Raw genomic sequence first — 19,369 nt, 5'->3', positions numbered from 1 at the left:
CTTGAGTCTTCACATGTCCTTGGAGGCATATATACGGCTTTTTTTCATTACTGTAGTTGTTTTCTGTATGTTACAGTCAAACTCTACTAGAAACTGAAGGGGAAAAAAAAATATGATCAAACATCCTGCCAGAAATGCTAACTTCATCAACAGGTTGTATGTCCCATGAGAGCCCCATTCATGTGTTCATCGCACACAAACTAGGAAAGCTGTTGGCAGGAGGAGGAAATTTCTTATTCAGCTTATCACTTAATTGATTAACTATTCTTCCTAATAATTATTTTTTCTTATTTGAATAAGAATATGAGACCAGGCCAAGTACTGTAGAATGCTGGAACACATTGTCTGCAAGATAGAAACATTATCTCAGAGGAAATTTTATTTCAGTAGCATATGGTAAAAATGTTATTCTTCACATCACTCGATCATGTATGGAGCAATAAAAACACCAGGAAAAACTTGGTACTCTTAATCTCTCTGCCATTCTATCACTCCCATTCCTTTCTGTGTTAATAAAATCTCAAGCAACAGCAACATAACATACTCCCTAACAGGAAAGTTACAATCCATTTAGTTTGTACCTACAGTCGTGGAAGTCAATAAAGCTACAGATGGTCACACAGTCTGAGGAAAGGTATAACAGTTTAATTTTATAGCTCAGAAAGTCTATATGTTCTTAATTTTAGGGAGAAAGAGATTATTTTTTTTCCTCCAGTCAGCATTTCACCATTGGTACTTCATTAAGTGTAAACCTTTTGTAACACTTTCTGTATTTAGCATGTGCACAGAAAGGATCTTTGTGAGCAAGGGTACTGTTTGTTACAGCAAGTTTATGTGTACTATGCTGATAGAAATTAACTAGTTTATGTCTTATGCCTATAAAACCACCCTGTTAAGCTACTCACATTACCATTAAAAGATGCAGATTGTGGTTTCTAGAGAAGAAAAATCAGTGGAAGAGATTGTGTAAAAAGAAAGGATGTCCAGCTCAAATTACCAATCTCTGGTCTTGATGCTGTAAGTGCCAATTTATCAGTCTTCTCCAACAATCTACTTCAATATGATCAGAATTTCACCTAGCATTTTTAAGACCATCAGTAAAAAATTCTTTCTCCATGTAATTTCAACAGTGTCCTAAAAATAAAGGATCTTTTCATCATTAAGGAAATATAAAGACATTAAAATTCAGACTAACTGTTCTTGTCAGACACTAATGTGGCTTGAAATCCTAGCTGGATATCACACTTATCCTAACCGATGAATAGTTAGTCCAAATGAGAGGAAAAGCTATCAGTGCATTAGGGAGTACTACACAGTAGGGCAATAATTAAAACACTGTACTAAAAGTCAGTACACATAGAGGCCTTTTGTACTTCTGCTGTTTTACTTTTGTAACTTTCCCCTCTTTTTCTGTGCATCAAGACCATGATATAAATAATTATGATGAAACCAAGATACAGGCAACAACCCTTGAGAAATCTAAAATTTGATTTTGCTAAACATGTAAAACTTACTGATAGTAGTGCCAGAAAATGACAGTATATTTTAAAGTTGTAAGATTAGACCTATGCCATTATTTGAATGGTGCTAATGGTAGCTTAACTATAGTGTTTGTGAGCTCATGTTTAGACAAAGTGACAGTTTAATTGCACGGAAATTTGTTGATGTTACGTTTAGCTTTTTATCCATAGCTTCTTGACATCACAGAGAACAAACATACAGCACCTACTTTTGTGCTATTAATAAAAGAGAAAAAGGTGAGTCTGAAGTAAAAACTGAAGAAAAGTCAGCATATACCCAGCTGGCAAGGTTTTGACCAAATGCAAAAAAAAATTCCAATGAAAAACATCAACTCATCCAAATGTAAATGTTTCACCAATACCACTAGTATTAAGAACAACGAAAGAATAAAAAAACCCAACAGCCTAAGCTTCACAGGTCTCAGTGCGACCTAGGTGTCACGACATCATCAGACGGGAATAACTGAACACAATGACCTAGTAAGTAGTCTTTTAGCCTTTACAAGGAGGAGACCAAGACTGAATTCCCTACTGTGTCTAACTTAGTTTCAACTTGATTTTGCTTTAATGTAGAATGAAAAGAAATTCTGACTTTGGCAGAGATGGTGCGTAGTAGAAGGAGAAAATAAAATCCTTGCATTTTCACTAGTCCTGGTTCAGCATTCAGTTCGCTGTTATGATGCAAAATAGACTTATGAACTTAGTTAAACAAACAAATATTAAACTCCACTAAACTTTAGGATATTTATAGGAATAATAATTTCAATTTGATACTATTTTCTTATAAAATTACTTATGGCTTTAAAACATCATGGAAATAGCACTTCTTGCAAAATCACTAACAGCTTCTAAACTATTTTAGTTCAATTTATGAAAACTATTTTCTCTTATTGTGGAAGCAATCTTAAAAGTTTTGCCGGAGTCTAACCTATATTTTTCTGCATTGGACATTAACGAGGATAAACAAATTTTTGCTAGTGAGGTTAATTTTTTGGGATCATCTCTAGTTAAATACTAGTTAAATAAGGTATTTTAAAATAATTAGTGTGTGGCTGGAATGTTTAAATATACGTATGCTTCTGTGAATTATGTGCTCACATATGAGATAAGAGAAGAAGCATGCATACGATACACCACTTCAAATCAGATTTTCTTCTGATTTCCAAGAAATTCCTATGCTGTTTTCTGCTTTCTTTGAAAGACTCCCATTTTTTTTTTTTTGTGAGAAATTATACACTATAGATATAAAGAAAGTATAGCATTCATATGTACATTTTTTTCAATCCCTTCTCCTAGTTCAAAGAACAAAACCGCAGATAGATATCCTCAAAAAAACGTTTTCAGTACACAATAAAATACTTTTTAAGCTGCACTGATACCAAGCAGAGGAAGAATTCTTTTATGGAAGAAATGATTCTGAGGTGTAACTGTATCTCAGGATATACCTAAGAAACATACATACATATGGAAAAGTTAGTGATGCCATAGTTAAGATTGCAATTGGTAGACTTCTGGTTGTCTTGTTAACTTCTCTGCTTTTGTCAAACAGAAAAAAAAAAATATTCTTGGCAATTCACTTTCAAAGTCACAGACCAATAAAAATATAGTTGACCCCATTTAGCTCTCTCTAATGAGGTGAATACATTGTTGTCTCAAAGCAGTATTGATCTACATAAGAGTCTAAAGCAGAGAAAAATTCTCCATATAGAAAAAAAAATCAGTCAAATGACAGGCCACAACCAAGAATTTAATACTAGATTTGATATAGGAAATTGTGTTTGCTTTCCAACTCTTTAATGATCTAAAAAGTCAATGTAATTGTATGCATCTTTTTCAGAATGACAAACTACTACTTTTCTTTATATCATACAAGAGTACTTGTCCATAAAAATAAGATGCTGCTATTTTATATTTAACAACTTATTTTCACCCAAAAAGAAAGAACGACAGGAAATTTTTTATTATTGATGAGTGCCAGCACCTGAAGCATTAATAGTATAAAATAACTAAGAAAAGACCTTAGCTTTAAAGCAAAATGCCCCTTTCAAAACAACACAGAAAACAACAAGTAAAAAAGAAGCAATTTTGTTTTCCTCCCTAAATCTTTGGCAGAAGGAAAGGTGTCAGTTTGCTTCATCAAATTTCATGAGTCCTGCAGTGATTATTTTAACGTAGTTACCAGAATTAGTAGACATAGGAAGGCCTGTGCTATGTCTTAAAAATGTCAGAACGTCTGCTGTTTAATTTTATTGAATTCAGTAGTTTTTACACTACTCAAAGCAGAGTAAGGAGTCTTGTCTTAAATTTTCTTCAAGTGGTTTAACTTTCCGTGGATTTTTTCAGTGGCACACTCAAAACCATTGGCTTTTTCCAATTTTAAATAATCTTATTTGATTCTCATATGGTGGAAGAAGAGGTGTTGGCATTCCACTGTAAGATGGGAGTGGTTGCAATGTTTGGCATACTTTTTAAGGAAGACTTGTGGATTCTACTTAGATCCTGGAGCTCTTCAGAAAGTTGAATAAATAAATAAAATGGGAGATCTTTTTAAAAAAAGCCTTTCTAATTAATATGCCTATAACCCAGGATAGAGAAAACATTTCTTATATTTTACAATATTTAGCCAGTAGAATATACCTTATGACCTTAGTCTATGCGATATAAATAACACTCAAAGAAAGAACCTGAATCGCATTACAAGCAATGAAAACCTATAGTCATGGTAACTTATGGAAAACATTATAAAGTATGTGTACTATGGAGACCCCATGCATATACTGTAGTCATATTAGTCATCAAGCGTAAGCGATTTAGACCTTTCTTTCTTACTGCAATAATATAATCAACACATAAGCATATACAATGTAAGGAGAAATTTACTCAGTTATTTTAGAACTATGCAGCAGAAACTGTATATATAAAAGAAAGTTTTATGGCTTTGGAGTAAAGCATATTTCTTTCCATAGAAAATACATCAACTTCACCCCTATTATAGTTTCATAACAGGGTTTCTTTTTTTACAGATATAGAAGGTGGGAAAGCAAGGGAATTATGCTGTTTACTGTAAACCACGTTTAAATCTCCTTTGAGTGTTATGTGCTAAAATCAGCATTTTTGACATCTTAATCCAGATGCATGAATTATCGTCCCACAAACAACAAGGAGATTAATAAAAAACTGTTCTCTCAGCACCTTGCTGATTTAATAGCTGCTTAACTCCTGCAGCATATCTCGCTGTTATTAAACTGCATACACGTGGTTAATTTTCTTTTTTTGTAATTTTTTTATTGAAAATCTTACAGGTATGACTAAAAGTCATGGGCAATATCTTTCAGTTCCATTACAAAATCTGTCATATATATATATATATATATGTACCTATATATATATATTTAATACAACTAGAAGCAAATCTACTGAATTATGAAACAATGATTGTCTATAAAAATGTAACTCAAATTAAATATGTTGCAGATGATTAATTTTTTTTATTTTTCCTCTGATGGAGCTGAAGGCCACTTTCACATATTTAATTTATAATGCTGGGCTGCAAAAATTACAAAGCCTTAATGATAATTTCCCATCTCCCAGCCTGGTGTCACTCATACATTAGGATGTTAGCGCAAGGATCCTTCTTTCAGAAAGAAGTAATTTTAGAGTGAGTATATCCTTTGTGGAGTACCTTCTATTCACAAACACAGTTCTGCAAAACAAATCAGTATGCCTCTCAGTTACTGCAGGCAAGTCAAGTCATTTCAAGTTAGGTACAAGCAAAAAGTTTGCAGGAGCAAAGTCTAACTGAGGAACCCATCTACAGATTATCTAAAACAAAACAATGTGAAATAATTCTTAAAAAACACTACTTTACTTGAGTATATGCCTTATTAGCTAGTAATAAATCATGAGTGATGGAGTATAAATACTGTCAGAATCATAAAAAACTTGTCTTATTCTAAGAAACCCTAATTCAAAATTGTATAGTATTTTAACCAATAGCAGTTATCCTTCTCTTTTGGCACTTCTGAACCAGTGCAGAAATTATATGCAGTGAATTAATGCCTTTGGGGAAAAGTACTTGTGTGCAGCAGAATCTAAGGATGATTTCTGGAGTTAATAGCATTACATTGCTTATCATAAGAAAGACATTAAAGAGTCTTTTACTGTGATTCATCAGCAGCAAAAGAGAAGGGGAAGGAGAAAAGCAAGGTGTTTACAGTCTTTGAAGCACATAGTATGTTTAACCTTGAAAATTAAAGATTGCATTAAAGACACTCCCAACTACCTCTGTAGTCTTCTTTCCAAAAATTCAATGTACAAATATTTTATTTAAATGTCTCAGACTTCGTAATGGCTCAGAAGAACAACTGCATGTCCTTGGAGTTGCTCTCCTTTCTGAAAGATGAAAAGTGGGCAAGATTGCGTTACTGTAATTTCTCCATTTCCATGCTTCATTTCCTATGTTTATCTGAGACTGGAGAAAAATCAGCAAGTCTAATACCATGAGGCAGTAAAATGGACCTGAATTTAGTGGAGATTGGAGCTCCAAAATAAATATAACACTTCATGTCAAATAATAATAAAAAGGATAAATTCTCCTGTACAAATCAGAAGATATAATAAAAAAGAGCAAATAGATAGCAACATCTTCTCTATACCTACATGGGCACCACAAAAATTTTTCTGCTATAAGAATACTCTGCCATATTTTTCATTTTATGTGGTTTGCAGACTACTTCGGTACGTTGATAACAAACACTGTGGAATTTCTTAGTATGAATAGCAATTTTTCATAAAATTTCCCAGAAAATTACAGACACTTCTAATTAAGTAGTTCTGAGAACAAACAGAAAGAAGAAAGAAAATAATCTCCTGGGCTTTTGTTTGGTTTCATGTCTATCCTTCTGCTTTCAGCCTATCAAGTTGCACGCAACACTTTAAAGAAAATTTGTGAAAAAATCCTTGCATGTGTAAGCACTACATATTGTAATATGGTATTGAACAAGATATTAGATTTGTAAATTTGTTTCTTCTTACACTTATCTCATACCAGCAACATTGTGTTTTAGATACAGCAATACTGTGAAGGCATCTACAGAGTATCATTGGCTAATTGAGGTCACAGTGCTTAACATAACCTTGAAAATGAGTTGCCTCTGCAGGTATCTCAGCGTTGCTATCTATTTGAGTGTGGCTGAGCATTTCATTTTACCAAAAATGCCACCAAATGCTCATATTTTGTGTGGTCAGTGCAGTCCCCAGGATAAGTCTAATGAAGATATGTTCCACCAAGGCAAAAAAACCTAAAAGGTTAAAAATGGGGAAATATTTACAACTTTCTTCAGTCTGTAAGGTTGAGTTTTCTGGTTTAGTATTCATCAGTGCATTTTTCAGAGAAAGGTTCCAAGGCTATGAGTATAAGCAGTCTGGTCCAGTCCCATACATATCCGCAAGCCTTTTAAAGCGAGGACCCCAATCACTGAGGTAATCATAGTTCTGGTCAGAGTTTGAGCTGATTGAATCTAAAGAACTGAGTGACTCTGCCACCGAGCCGTTCCCCTCAAATGCATATGTCTGCAGGGAGTCATATGGTGGTGCACAGGGATCCACATCAGCTTCTTTTAGTCTTTCCCAGATAAATTCTCTAAAAATGACGTTATCTGGGATGCTTTTAAAAGTTGGTCTGCTCAAGAACTGAATCTCAGGTGTCACATCCCTTCTGGTCTTGGTGTCTCGGATGACGTTAAGGTTTCTCAAGGCAGCCATGTCAAAAGCCTCGGTGTCTTCTTCTCCACCACCCTCATCATCATACCTGACAATATTCTCTCTGATATCTCTCTCTTCATCAAAAATGAGGGGCTCTTTTTTACGTCGCCTCATGGTGACAATCAGCAAGACAAGAACTGGAACACAGAAAGACTGGAGTTTTAGCAGTGCTAAAGTTTCCTGATATTTTTCCTAATAGTGGAAGTACTCATTAATTTATATGGCCCAAGGAAATTGCAGGCAATTTATGCAGTGAGAGTTGAAACCAGCAGGTTCTGAAACAGCTTTTAAACCACAAGCTTTTTAGATGTTAAAAAATCTATTTCCAAAACCGTTCTGGATTAACATCTTCATCTTTAATTCTATATCCTATGCTGTTCACTAAACATAAATTTTAGGACTGATTCAGTCTGACTATTACAATCTCACAGTCATGAAATAAAAACGGGACCTTTTCCTGAACTCTTAATTGCCTGAGTGATAAAAGCACATTCATAAAGTAACTGCATAGAATTTAACAACCATGGTTTGGGAAGTGACTGAATTAAAGTATATGGCCAATCTCTTCTTAAAAAAAATTTGTATACCGGAGAACACTGAATTGTTAAGCAATGTGTAAAATAAGACTGTGTTAGTTCATGGATTAGATATATCTCTATATAAGACCTCACTTTCTTTTAAGGTCCAAAATACTGTACTTGAGGTTTATGAATTACATTTAATGACAACTGGTAGGGCTGGAGCAGCCAGTGCTAGAAATGTAATTATTTTTTAAATTTTAATCCTTAAAGTTTCCTTCAGCTTGCAGATTAATACTAAACTGCAGTGACAGCCAAAAGAACTGGGAGAAAACAACTCAAGGCTCCACTTACTCCAATATAGTTTTGGTAGAGAAACATCATTGTTGACACACAAAATACGGAACCAGTAATATGAATATTACACCCATCTGTGGGACATGAGTGTGAATCATACTACTAGAAAATGATTAATACTGTACTGTAGCATTTGGGTAACATTTCCTCAGTTAATGATACTTCTAGAAAATAGCAGGCATCGTTACGACTGAAAAAATAACAGTAAGTTGAAATAAGTGTCATTCCACATTCAATTAATCCCTTCTGATTTTATCTTTATTTTTAATCTTAAGAATGTTATTATATGCATTCATATGTCTACGATTTACAATATTTACTTACAGAACTCTGATATGTCAACTAAATTCTGCATAAACATCTGGAAAAGCAAAAGCTGATATAGATAAAATTAAGCTTGAATTTCCCTAGGTAGTCTCAGAAATGGCCTCCATAAATTGTATGATGTAGGACTGCCATTCTTGAAAGCCCTTTTTTTCATGGAGGAATTTTTAAAATCAATATTAATCTAGTCATCATGAATCATGATTTAATATCAGGATCACTTGTTTAGAGTAAACAATCAGAGACTGTACATGGAGAAAACTGTATCATATCTCTACAGACATCATGGTACTATTTGAAATTGGCTAATATACGAGATGACTAAAGGTGGACTTCCTGCAATTCTTTTTTATTTTCCTTTGGAGCCATGTACATCTATAAATAAAACTGGAAAAAGTTCAAATTTTTTCTAAACTTTTTGATAAATATATTAGGCAATATTTTTCCTCCCTTTCTCAGTAGCTACCAGGCACACATCTAATGATCCATCTACTAACAGTTGCCATGTGACTCTGTATTACCGCAGCATCAGCATTATTCTCTCACTTCGTTGCCCCTGGCATCTCCCTGATTCATGTTTTATGTATTAAATTCAGAAGCAACTAGTTTGGGGCATTTTGCTTTGAACAATATTTACATAAGCAGTTTGACAATATAGGATTTTGACCTTTAAAGGAGCTTTTGTGAAATTTCAAAACATTCCGATATTTGTATAATACAAATTGAGCAGTAAACAATACAGCAGAGAACATAAAATAGTCATCATAGAGACAACAACTGCACTAGACTCTTAATGTTTTTTCTTATTATAAAAGATATTTAAATATTAATTAGCTTGCTGGCAGTACAATTATATATTTAGGTCAAGTTTGCTATTGACATAACTTTTTTGTCATTATTTTTAACATTTACTGCCACAATTTTTATTGCCATATAAGTAAGCAGCTAATAACTTCCTTTACTCAAATGTAAATGCATTTTGAAACCACTTTCTGTCTTAACATACTTCATTTTGAAAGTTAAATGCCTGATAATAAGTGAAAAATATGAAACTTAGTAGACAGGTCTGCCTAAAGGTACAATAAAAATCAAGATACAATGAATGTTTTATGTAGTATTCCTTGTACATCTCACACTTGCTTGAAGCCAAGAAAAATATGGAGTCCTTGTAAAGGTCAAATATTTTAGCATTTAGATGACTTTATGAGATTATTAATTTCTAGCCCTTCCAACAGCTATGAACAATAAAGTTTAACCTCTAAATGAACAAAGCTTTTGCTGCATTGCAGGAACTGCAGAGATGAATATCAGCTCAAAACAAATTTCACTGATTTATAAATCAAGTGCAAATGGCTTTAAAGCTTATCCATTTATCATTACATCACGGTGTTTTTTTCCCCTACATTTATCACAAACCCAGAGGTTAAGTTAGTAATTAGTGACTGGCTTAACATCTAGAAAATTTTGGTTTTAGTGAAGAAAAAAACAATGGAAAAGCAGGTACATAAGTATTGCACACTGTGACCACTAGTTTGGCTCCATACTGGTACACCGAACTCATGCTAAAGAGATGAGATGGCAATACTGATTTCATATGTGCTTTAACACATAAATAGCCAATTGATATTAGAAGAAACTAATTATAAAGATTAAATAATCAGAACTAATAAAGGTAGATATACACTAATCTTTTTGTTCTGTTTTTGTTACCTGATTTGATAGAATTGTTGATTTTTTTTAACAGGCACAATAGCCAAGAGACAATGTCATTTTTACTTGTATTAGCTGTGGTAATACATAGTTTGCATCTTTGTATCAGTATGGACGTAATGATAATATCAATAGTTTCAGTTCACTTAAAGCAGTCTTTAAAGAAACACCTTTGAATACAAGGATGAATTTTTGCTTTGACATTTTGCTGTCTGCTTTATGGAATTATTATGACATTTCCATTTTGGTATGATCTGGAAAAAAAAAGTCAGGTTTAGGTCACCTGAGCATCTGTTTTACTATTAATCGTTCCTTTTGTACTCAAGGCAACTGCAAAGTAATAGTAAGGAAGCCATAAAAGCCCTGAGACAACCTGAGGGAGAAGATACATGCAGAACTATACAATAAGGGACAGAACTAAATCGCAAGCATTATCACACCATGTATGTGCTATATCCCTAAGCCTGGCATTTGCTATAGTAATAAGCCACAGCAGCTGTGAGCAAATCTGCACATTCATTTATGCCTTAGGTGTGTCATGATTCATAAAGCTGAAGACTGGAGATGTTCGGCCATCTAAGCAGCGTGCTAATAACCTATTTAGTTATACCTTGCAGTTGCCACTACCGTCAGATGAGATTTGGGGATTACAGAGGCCAAGACTCAGGAAATCTGCATTTAATTCACAGTTAGAAAGCTTCATATAACTGTGGTTTAATCAGTTTGAATTGATATTTGCAAAGTGACTGTGACCTTTAAATACTCGCAATGAGTGACCCTAATAGACTCTGTAACTTTTGAGAACAGCGTCTACACTGCATACTAAGCCACCTTTTAAATAACTGAATTTGGATACCTCCGAATTAAAATGTTTATAGATGTATCTCTTTTAAAACTGCAAGACCAAACCCCACACATACTACCTAGTCACATTCTGTACATATTTTACCCGTTCAGTGAATAATCTTATGACCAGGACTGTTTCTTCTTGTTTATGAAACACACAATTATGTGTGCTAATTCTAGTGGGGGTTTTGTAAGTATTGTGATATAATAACAAACTCCTCATCGTTCAACTGAAAAAATAATAATTTATATTTGTTATTTGAAGCTTAATCAATGTTATTAATTAACATTATTACTAACTTGTAGACTCTAGCACCACACTAACAGGAAGCTTTCTTTAGTGTTTCTAAAAAAAACCAGGTGGTACTAATAGATTATATTCAGAAGTATGGAAGATAAAAATCATGCAAAAACATTATGTAAATCTGGTTTTCCATTGTTTTACTACAAAGAGAATCTTTACCCTCTCAAATATGGTTGGGTTATCTACAGGTGAATATTCTTTCTTTGTGTGATTTTATGTATGCATTTTATGCTAAACACTTGTTACAAAAACAATTATTGTGTCTGGAAGATGCTAACTGAAAAACAAATTACCTTGAATTAAATTACCATATAATTTTCAGAGGAGTTAAAAAATTCTTACTTTCTTCTCTAAAAATTGCGTACTGTCTAAAATGAATACAAACTAGCTTGTCATATGTTTTTTTATAGAATAAATTGGAAGCATTTTTTTTAGTTTCTTTCTTTAAAACATATCCTCTCTGCAGAGTAAATGATTATAAAGCCGTTTTGAGTAATTAACAAAACACTGGAACTTTCTTGTGGAATAAAATTTAGAATTTCATCTCCATCAGTCAACATGAGGAGGGGAAAAGATTTTGGTAAAATGTTTTTAACTCTAAAAAATAATTCTAGTTTGAAAAACTAATCTACACCATGTTATATGCAGTTATAAGGAGTTCGTATGATTTAGTAACATTATTCCCTCTTAGCATCAGTGAAAACATTGTGCTTATCTAAAATTAATTGTTTGCTTAAGTAAAAATAATAACACCACGAAATCTCACTGAGACAACCTAAGCCTTGGTCGAGACCAGTGGTTATTTATTAGACAAAAGGATGTATGTGGCAAAACCAAATATCAAAGTACATCATAGCAACTGTAAGAAGATAAGAGCTTAATGAGAATTCAATAGAACAGTGCCAGAACGTATGTATCCATGACATTTATGCAAATCTCATGCCTCCTACACTTTACAACTGGCACACACTTTGAGATGACATTGATGAATATGACTGTATTTTTTTAGAAAAAAAAAAAAATGGATCTGGTAGCCTGCCTTTTCTTTTGACTAATACACTTTTACACTGAAAAGGGATGCACTCTTACACAGTGCATCCCTTGGTCTCATCCCTGAGACAACCAGCCAACAGTTGAAGTTTATTTTTCATGCTGTCCTAATGGATTTATCTTCAGGATATTTTCTCAGGAATGGATGTGAAAAGAAGAAGGGAAAAGAGAAATTAATTTCCTAGCAGTACTACCATTTAGCTGATCCCAGAAAATATCTGCTAGGTACAAATGAGAGAAGTAGAAAGTCTCTGGGACAGGATAAGCAAAAACACTTGACTGTGGTTTCACTGCACAGCAGTAATGCTTAGGCAACTCTTTCTTGTGAGGACTGGCAACTGGTTGGGAACAAAACAGCAACAGGATACAGTACCAAAATGCAGGACCAAAAGTTAGGTTTAGCATACACATGCAGTCTAAACTGTGCCTTCATCTTTGAACTGTCCCTAAAAAGAACAGTTTAGATTGGAAGTGATGACCACACACACGTGTGTTTGGATAAACAGTGATGATGCATTCAGACAGCTGAATTTGGAAGTTCAATTTTTTTGACAAATATAATCAATGGTAAGGTGGTCATAGGCCAGATTCCTCTTCAGTCAGATGCAGTATGGTCCTTCATCTTTACTCCCCAGTTTGGGCCTTAGTACTATCATGTAGTCATTTTGTTTAAGGACTAGGCACAAAATGAAAAATGCTAACCAAATTAGGATGTTGACACTGCTCCACTGTTTTCCACTATCTTAATCTAGTTGCAGTTTCACTTTGCAACATAAAAATCCAACCTTGTTATCAGTTGCAGAAGCAACAAAAGATCATTTTGTAGAAGATGTTCAATTAAATATGATTCCCATCAGTAAACTACGTCTTGAATTTTATGAAAGTCTTCTGTTCTATGCAAATTAGTAAATATTTTAAAATAGTTGTATCTCTGAAAAGGGGATACAGACTAACACTGGTTATACAGTCAGTATGCTAAACCAAATACTTCAATAAACTGCATTTTCTATCTCTTAAATATTACATTTGATGCAACTGATTTTTTTTTATTTTTTATTTTACTACTGTATACACCTCTGGAGGCAGCTTGGCTTAGAAACAAAGTATAAGAACTTGAAAATCTCAAGCTGAAGCTTTTCCGTGGCTCATGATACAAAATGATTTTTTTGCCTGGAATGTTTGCTGTCCCTGTTTACAGAAATTGGGGTGGAAGGGCGAAGGTCAAGATATAGATATAGATATATATATCTTTTGATATATACATTGAATGGAAAATAAGGGTAACAAAAAGAAGACATACCTAGCAGCGTCAAGACACAAGCCAATATTGCTATCAGGGCTCCAGTGCTAAGTCCTGCAGGCAAGATATATGCTTCGGCATTGCATGTCTGAGCAACACCATCTGCATCACAATCACAGACTCTGATAGTGAGGGTATTAGTGCTACTAAGTGAAGGTGATCCACTGTCCACAATGAATATTGGCAAGTAGAAAACAGACTGTTCCTGTCTTCGGAACCCATTCCTTCTAGTTAATATTGTTGCAGTGTTATCTAGATAAAGGAATAAAAAGATAAATATAAAATGCATGACCTTTCCAGAACACAAACCTATGAACAATACAGTCTTTCAATTAAAAGACTTTACAAACACATTTATATTATTTCAACAAGTTTATCTTTCCTGGTCATATATTTTAGAAGCTGCAGAGAAAGGATCAACTGAGAAATGATACCCAACTAAACAAAAAGATTTCTGGTTTTTGTGAAAGACTTCCAAAATTGCAGAGGTCTGTTTGGTTTTAGTTAAACTCCAATTCCACACTCTATATATCAAGATAGTTCAAGATGAGATTATAAAAAAGAAAAAAAATCCAAACACCAGTGATCAGATTAAGTATCTATAAACCTGTTTAAAGTCTAATTTCCAAGAATCTATTTCAGTTATTTACAGATCTTGATACCATATTAATAGAAGAGCTGAAAGTATTAATAGGTGGGTAAGTTCTGAAGACCAATAAAATACTTCTGAATGCAAAAAAATACAGGTAATTGCACACATAACAAATAAATGTATTTGTTTTCAGTCTCACCTGAAAGGCAAGATGACTAATCTAATGAATCTAAAATTCAGAGCTGCTGCTCTGAGTTGGGTGATTAAACAGTCCATGTGTTTCAGAAAATATATGCAAAACGCACTGTATTCAACACAGGTTGATAGCTCCTGAGAGGCAGGGAGTTGCATTTCCTAGCATGTACAGAAAAGGTTGGTTTGTCTACCAATCTATCTACTCATCCATCTATTTACAAACAGACATATCATTAGTACTAAAAAGTTATCTTATTGTGTCATCTATCATGACGTATCTGGCAAAACATACAAGCACTTCCTCATATAGCATCACATGAGATATGGATGAAATTAACTAACATCAAAGGAGGCAACTGCTGCTGTGTCTTGTAACTCCATTGATTTTACTGGCACTGCGGAAGTCTATTTACTTTTTCCAAACTATAAGTTCTTTTGAAGAGGACCTGTCTTTTCATTAAATACTTAAGACGACCTAAAAGAAGCTCAGATTTCTAAACAGAACCTTATTCTAAAGCATTTTCATTATTTTGATGATCTTTACTATTAGAGTCTTTATTTTCGAACTGCAAGCTGCTCATATGAAGAAAATTAATCCTGTCAGTAATTACATGCAGAGTAAGGCAATAAATAGCTGTGTGAGAGAACTTTATTAGGTCACATGTTATACTTAGTGAATGTTGTTTAAAGTCTATCTGTACAAAGAGTGTCCTTTGGTCCACCATATGTCTGTTTTTCTTGTTTTATTAATAAGGATGATTCTGTCACTCCAGTTTAGTACTGATCCATAAAAAAGCAATGCAAGATTAACACAGTGTCTGTCTAGTTCTATTTGCTTCAGCTAATAGCTAAACTAAGTGATACATGCCCAGCTGCCATAATATGCAGTGCAACTAATGAGAACACTAATTAGAAGCGTGTTCTCAGATATTTTAACTGATAGAAAGTGATGTCAATGGGAGTCTTTGTGTAAATCTTTGGGGAAATAGTCATAAGTATTCTATGTAAATATTGCAGGCAGCTTTCACTATCAAAAGCATTCTTCAATAGGTAGTATACTTACAGAAAAGATGTGTTGTTCTAAAAAAAAACCCAAACTCTCTCAATTTACGATGCATTCATTTTTTCATGCCATGAGTAATATTAATAAAACATGAATCCCTGAACATTTTTCAGTTACTACCCCAAGGTAAAGTCTAATTGAGATAAATACAAGGAAAAAAACGTGAGAAGAATGACTTCTGGGAAAAAGAAAAGAAAGATTTGAAGCTGCTCTGTTTGGCTCAAGGCTTTAAAAGTTCAAACAACAGCTTAATACCCTTGACAAATAATCTACAGATAAAATTATTTTGCAGGTTGATTTTAGTTTCATTCATGTCCTTAGCAGAATAGAAGTTTATGTACATCATAATCAGCATGATACGTTAAAGGAGTTAGTGGTGAATATTTACCCAAACAAAACATCCTTACCTTTGTTGTCCTGCAGTGTAAAATTGTGGTTATTTGCTGCCTCTGCTGTTAAACTGAAGTAGAATTGATGGCCATTTGGTGGGTCATCTTTATCAATTGCACTGATTTTCTGGATCACCTGTTATGAGAGGCATCAAAGTTTCATTATTTGGAATGGTAGGAAACATAAATAGAGGTACACTGTATAGCTCCTCTGTTACATATCACAGTATCAACTCTCCCTTGACTCCCGTTCATATTGCATTCTAGTCTTCTAATCTCCTAAGCAAGTACAGACATTATTAAAACCGAAATGCCACTTGACTTTACTTTACCTGTATCAACTTCATTGGCCAAAAGCAATGACCTGCCACACCTGTGAGAAAGTTAGGTCCTGTCATTCATTTGAGCTTGGAGCATAAACTGCATAGCAATGGAAGAAGAGTATCTTCTGGATGACCCTTATTGTAGTTAACAGTGGCTACAATCAATGTAAAATTTTGCAAGAAGATCATACTTCTGAATGTTTTAATTAATATCTTTTAATACCATGAAAAAAGGGCGAGCCATATGTATATTGATATTATCTGTTATTTCTTTTTTATTGTTATCATTATTTTTCAAATTTTATTTTCTAAAATTCTGTCAAAATCTGCCTCTAAAAAAAAGAAGTGGCACCATTCCTTGAAATCCATAAAGAATGAATACTCAGAAAATACTCAGAACTAACAGTTCTGACTAGATCACAGGAAAAACAAAAAAGTACCCTAATAAGAGCATTCGTGTTCTGCATTTCTCATGAACACAACATAATACTAAGTGTTTTCTGTTAAGGATTCAAATTATGCTGTGATTTTTGAAGCATGCAACAAACATCATCCTCCACAGAAAAGACAATATTCCGGGAGAAGTCAGAAAAGTGCACATTTTCCCAAGGAATATGTGGGATCTATGTGGCTGAAGCATCTACTAATTTCCTGAGAGAGAGAAGAGAGAATGAGAAAAAATATATATATATATATATATATATATATGCTACAAAGTCAAAAGGAAAAGTCCAAATATGAAAATACACCAAGAATAAACAACACCAGGTACTTTTAGTTGAGCCTAAGACTACTTGGAAGACATTTGGGGAGTTAAAAACACTGAGCGATATGGTAGGTAAACATTTCCCTTTTGAAATTGTGGCCTTATGACTCATATTTCCTAAGGGAAATAAAAGTGTATACTCACTTTAGGAATGGTAGGCCACAGAATAACCTCCATGTTATGACTTCCCATTTCCCAGCAAAATTAGGAGGAAGTATGTATTCTTTATATTATACAAAATTAGATGACTTTAGCAAAGTGTGTCAGAAAGCCAAAGATTTTAACAGTACCTTCAACAAGTAATTTTTACACCTGGGTCTTTTCCTTCAGCGGTATGGTGGAGATGCTGGGGTTTGAGTAATATTTGCTTGTGCTGCACATGAAGGTACCATTTTTACTGTCATAAACTGAATATATTTTTTCTTAAAGCTGGCAGGCTTTCACAAGGAATGGGTGCCTAGCTGATAAAAATAAACATAAAAAATGTATCAAGCCATACCTGACCAGGTTGAGCATTTTCACAGACAGTGGTCTCATACTCCATGGCAAATTCAGGAGCATTGTCATTGATGTCAAGGATAGTGATGGCTACATAGCCTCTCCCAACCTGTGCTGGATTCTCTATAGGAAAAGAAATCAACAAAATGATCAGGAAGGGGTTCTTGCATATATACTTTGGGTGAACATGTTTTTCACTTGCACTCTTCTTTTGCATATACAGGTCTAATATATTACAGTCACTCCTAGAATGACAAAGGAAGCTCTCGGATTGATCTTCTGGACCTAGTGGAAATAATGTTTATGTTTTCCAGCTGCTTGGATTAAATTAAGATTTCACTCTCAGGGATAAACCGAAAATTTAAATGAGTAATCACATAGCATCGAATAACATCATATCAAAGGAAAACAGCAAGATGATGTAGAAACATCAGTAAAAGGTATAGCTAGCCTGAACAGCACTAGTCATATTGATCATGGCATGGTTGTTATGTATTAAATAAATTTTTGTTGCAATTCAGATTGATTGGGCTTTTAACAAGTTAAAACCAGAATTCCACCAGCTATCTGTAACAGAGAAAGAGTAAGCTGTATTCCCAAGCAAATCCCAAATATGAATCACAGTCCTAAACTGATGCACATCTCTAGCTAAAATATGAATCTGTTCAGGGTCCAATGTAATTTAATCTTAAACAGTAGATATCTTCGGACTAAGCATAAAGGACATCAGTTCATGTAATACTTATTTTGCTGCACAACACTTCTGTTTTGGAGCAGGGAAAAGAGAGATTGCATTGGATTTTACCAACCTGATCTAGGGGAAGGTGTCCCTGACCATGGAAGGGGCTTGGACATAGATCAAAAAGTTCCCTTCCAGTCCAAACCATTCTATGATTCTATGATTATTTTTTTTACCACAAGTAGTGATATTAGTGATATAGCAGGGCAGAATGAAAAACTGTACAAACCTTCAAATATATGTCTATCTTTTTATGTGGCACTGTAACTAAATTTTAATAAATATTGTATTTAGAGCAATGAATCCATCTGTAGATCACAAAGTGTTTTGGTTTGGTTTTTGTTCTACATATGAAATATCAGAGGAGTAAGCAATTTTGATACCAATTTTTTCCTCTGCTGATCTAAGCAGGGCATGAACAAAAATTAAATCATTGTAAGGCATTAATTGTGCTCCTATAGTCTCACTTGTGTCAGGTATGTCACTTGTCTACTTTGTTATTTCTGTTACTACCCAGGAAAATTTTCGGTTTCCATGCTGGTTTCTTACACCAAAACGCTACTCCTGAGACTGTAAAACAAATTCTAATGATAAATGTTATCTTTCAGGTTAAAAATTAAATTAACCTCACAGAAAGCAAGAAGTGAGAATTCTTAAAATAGCAGGCCAGAAAGCTGATAACTCTTTTATCATCATAGCCCAACAGAGTAGTAATAAGGATGAAATTTGAAGAAATAAATTGTTCAGATATAAAGGCAAAACTATATATTATTTCACAGAATGTATTCAGAAATGAACAAGTTTAGGTTTAAAGTTGCACTAACAGAATCATTGTATGGGCTTGGAGGGTTCAATCCTTCAACACTTTTCAACTTACACCAGAAAAGAAACCAAGTACAAAATATCCTTTATCATAGAGACAGGAAAGTGAAACCACACAAGCATTCACATCTCCTTTCCTTCATACTTTTAAGAATGTTGTGGTTGACCAACAGCAATCAAGTCTGAGTGTCATCACTAAGATGGGTTAACTGTACTCCTCTGTGCTCCATATCATTTTTCCTCTAATGATACTTGGTCTGAGACTGCTGACTTAACATATTTCACCTTCC

At 33.9% G+C, this 19,369-nt stretch overlaps 1 protein-coding gene across 2 annotated transcripts in view; it reads right to left on the bottom strand.

Moving 5' to 3' along the window:
• Positions 1-381: 381 nt before the first annotated feature.
• The window catches only part of CDH7 (cadherin 7), an 89,660-nt gene continuing 70,672 nt past the window's right edge, over positions 382-19,369 (bottom strand). For both annotated transcript variants that reach the window (XM_054059528.1, XM_054059527.1), the window contains 4 exons: positions 17,520-17,641; positions 15,950-16,067; positions 13,693-13,944; positions 382-7,420 (listed from right to left, as the gene is read on the bottom strand). In XM_054059528.1, the coding sequence (XP_053915503.1) occupies positions 6,927-7,420; positions 13,693-13,944; positions 15,950-16,067; positions 17,520-17,641 (986 nt within the window). In that variant the 3' untranslated portion in view covers positions 382-6,926. The remainder of the gene's footprint in view (positions 7,421-13,692; positions 13,945-15,949; positions 16,068-17,519; positions 17,642-19,369) is intronic.

Source organism: Cuculus canorus, chromosome 2 (genome assembly GCF_017976375.1).
Source record: "Cuculus canorus isolate bCucCan1 chromosome 2, bCucCan1.pri, whole genome shotgun sequence".
Classification (NCBI taxonomy): Eukaryota; Metazoa; Chordata; class Aves; order Cuculiformes; family Cuculidae; genus Cuculus; species Cuculus canorus.
Note: the sequence above shows the minus strand (reverse complement) of the source record. Positions and strands in the feature narration are given on the sequence as shown.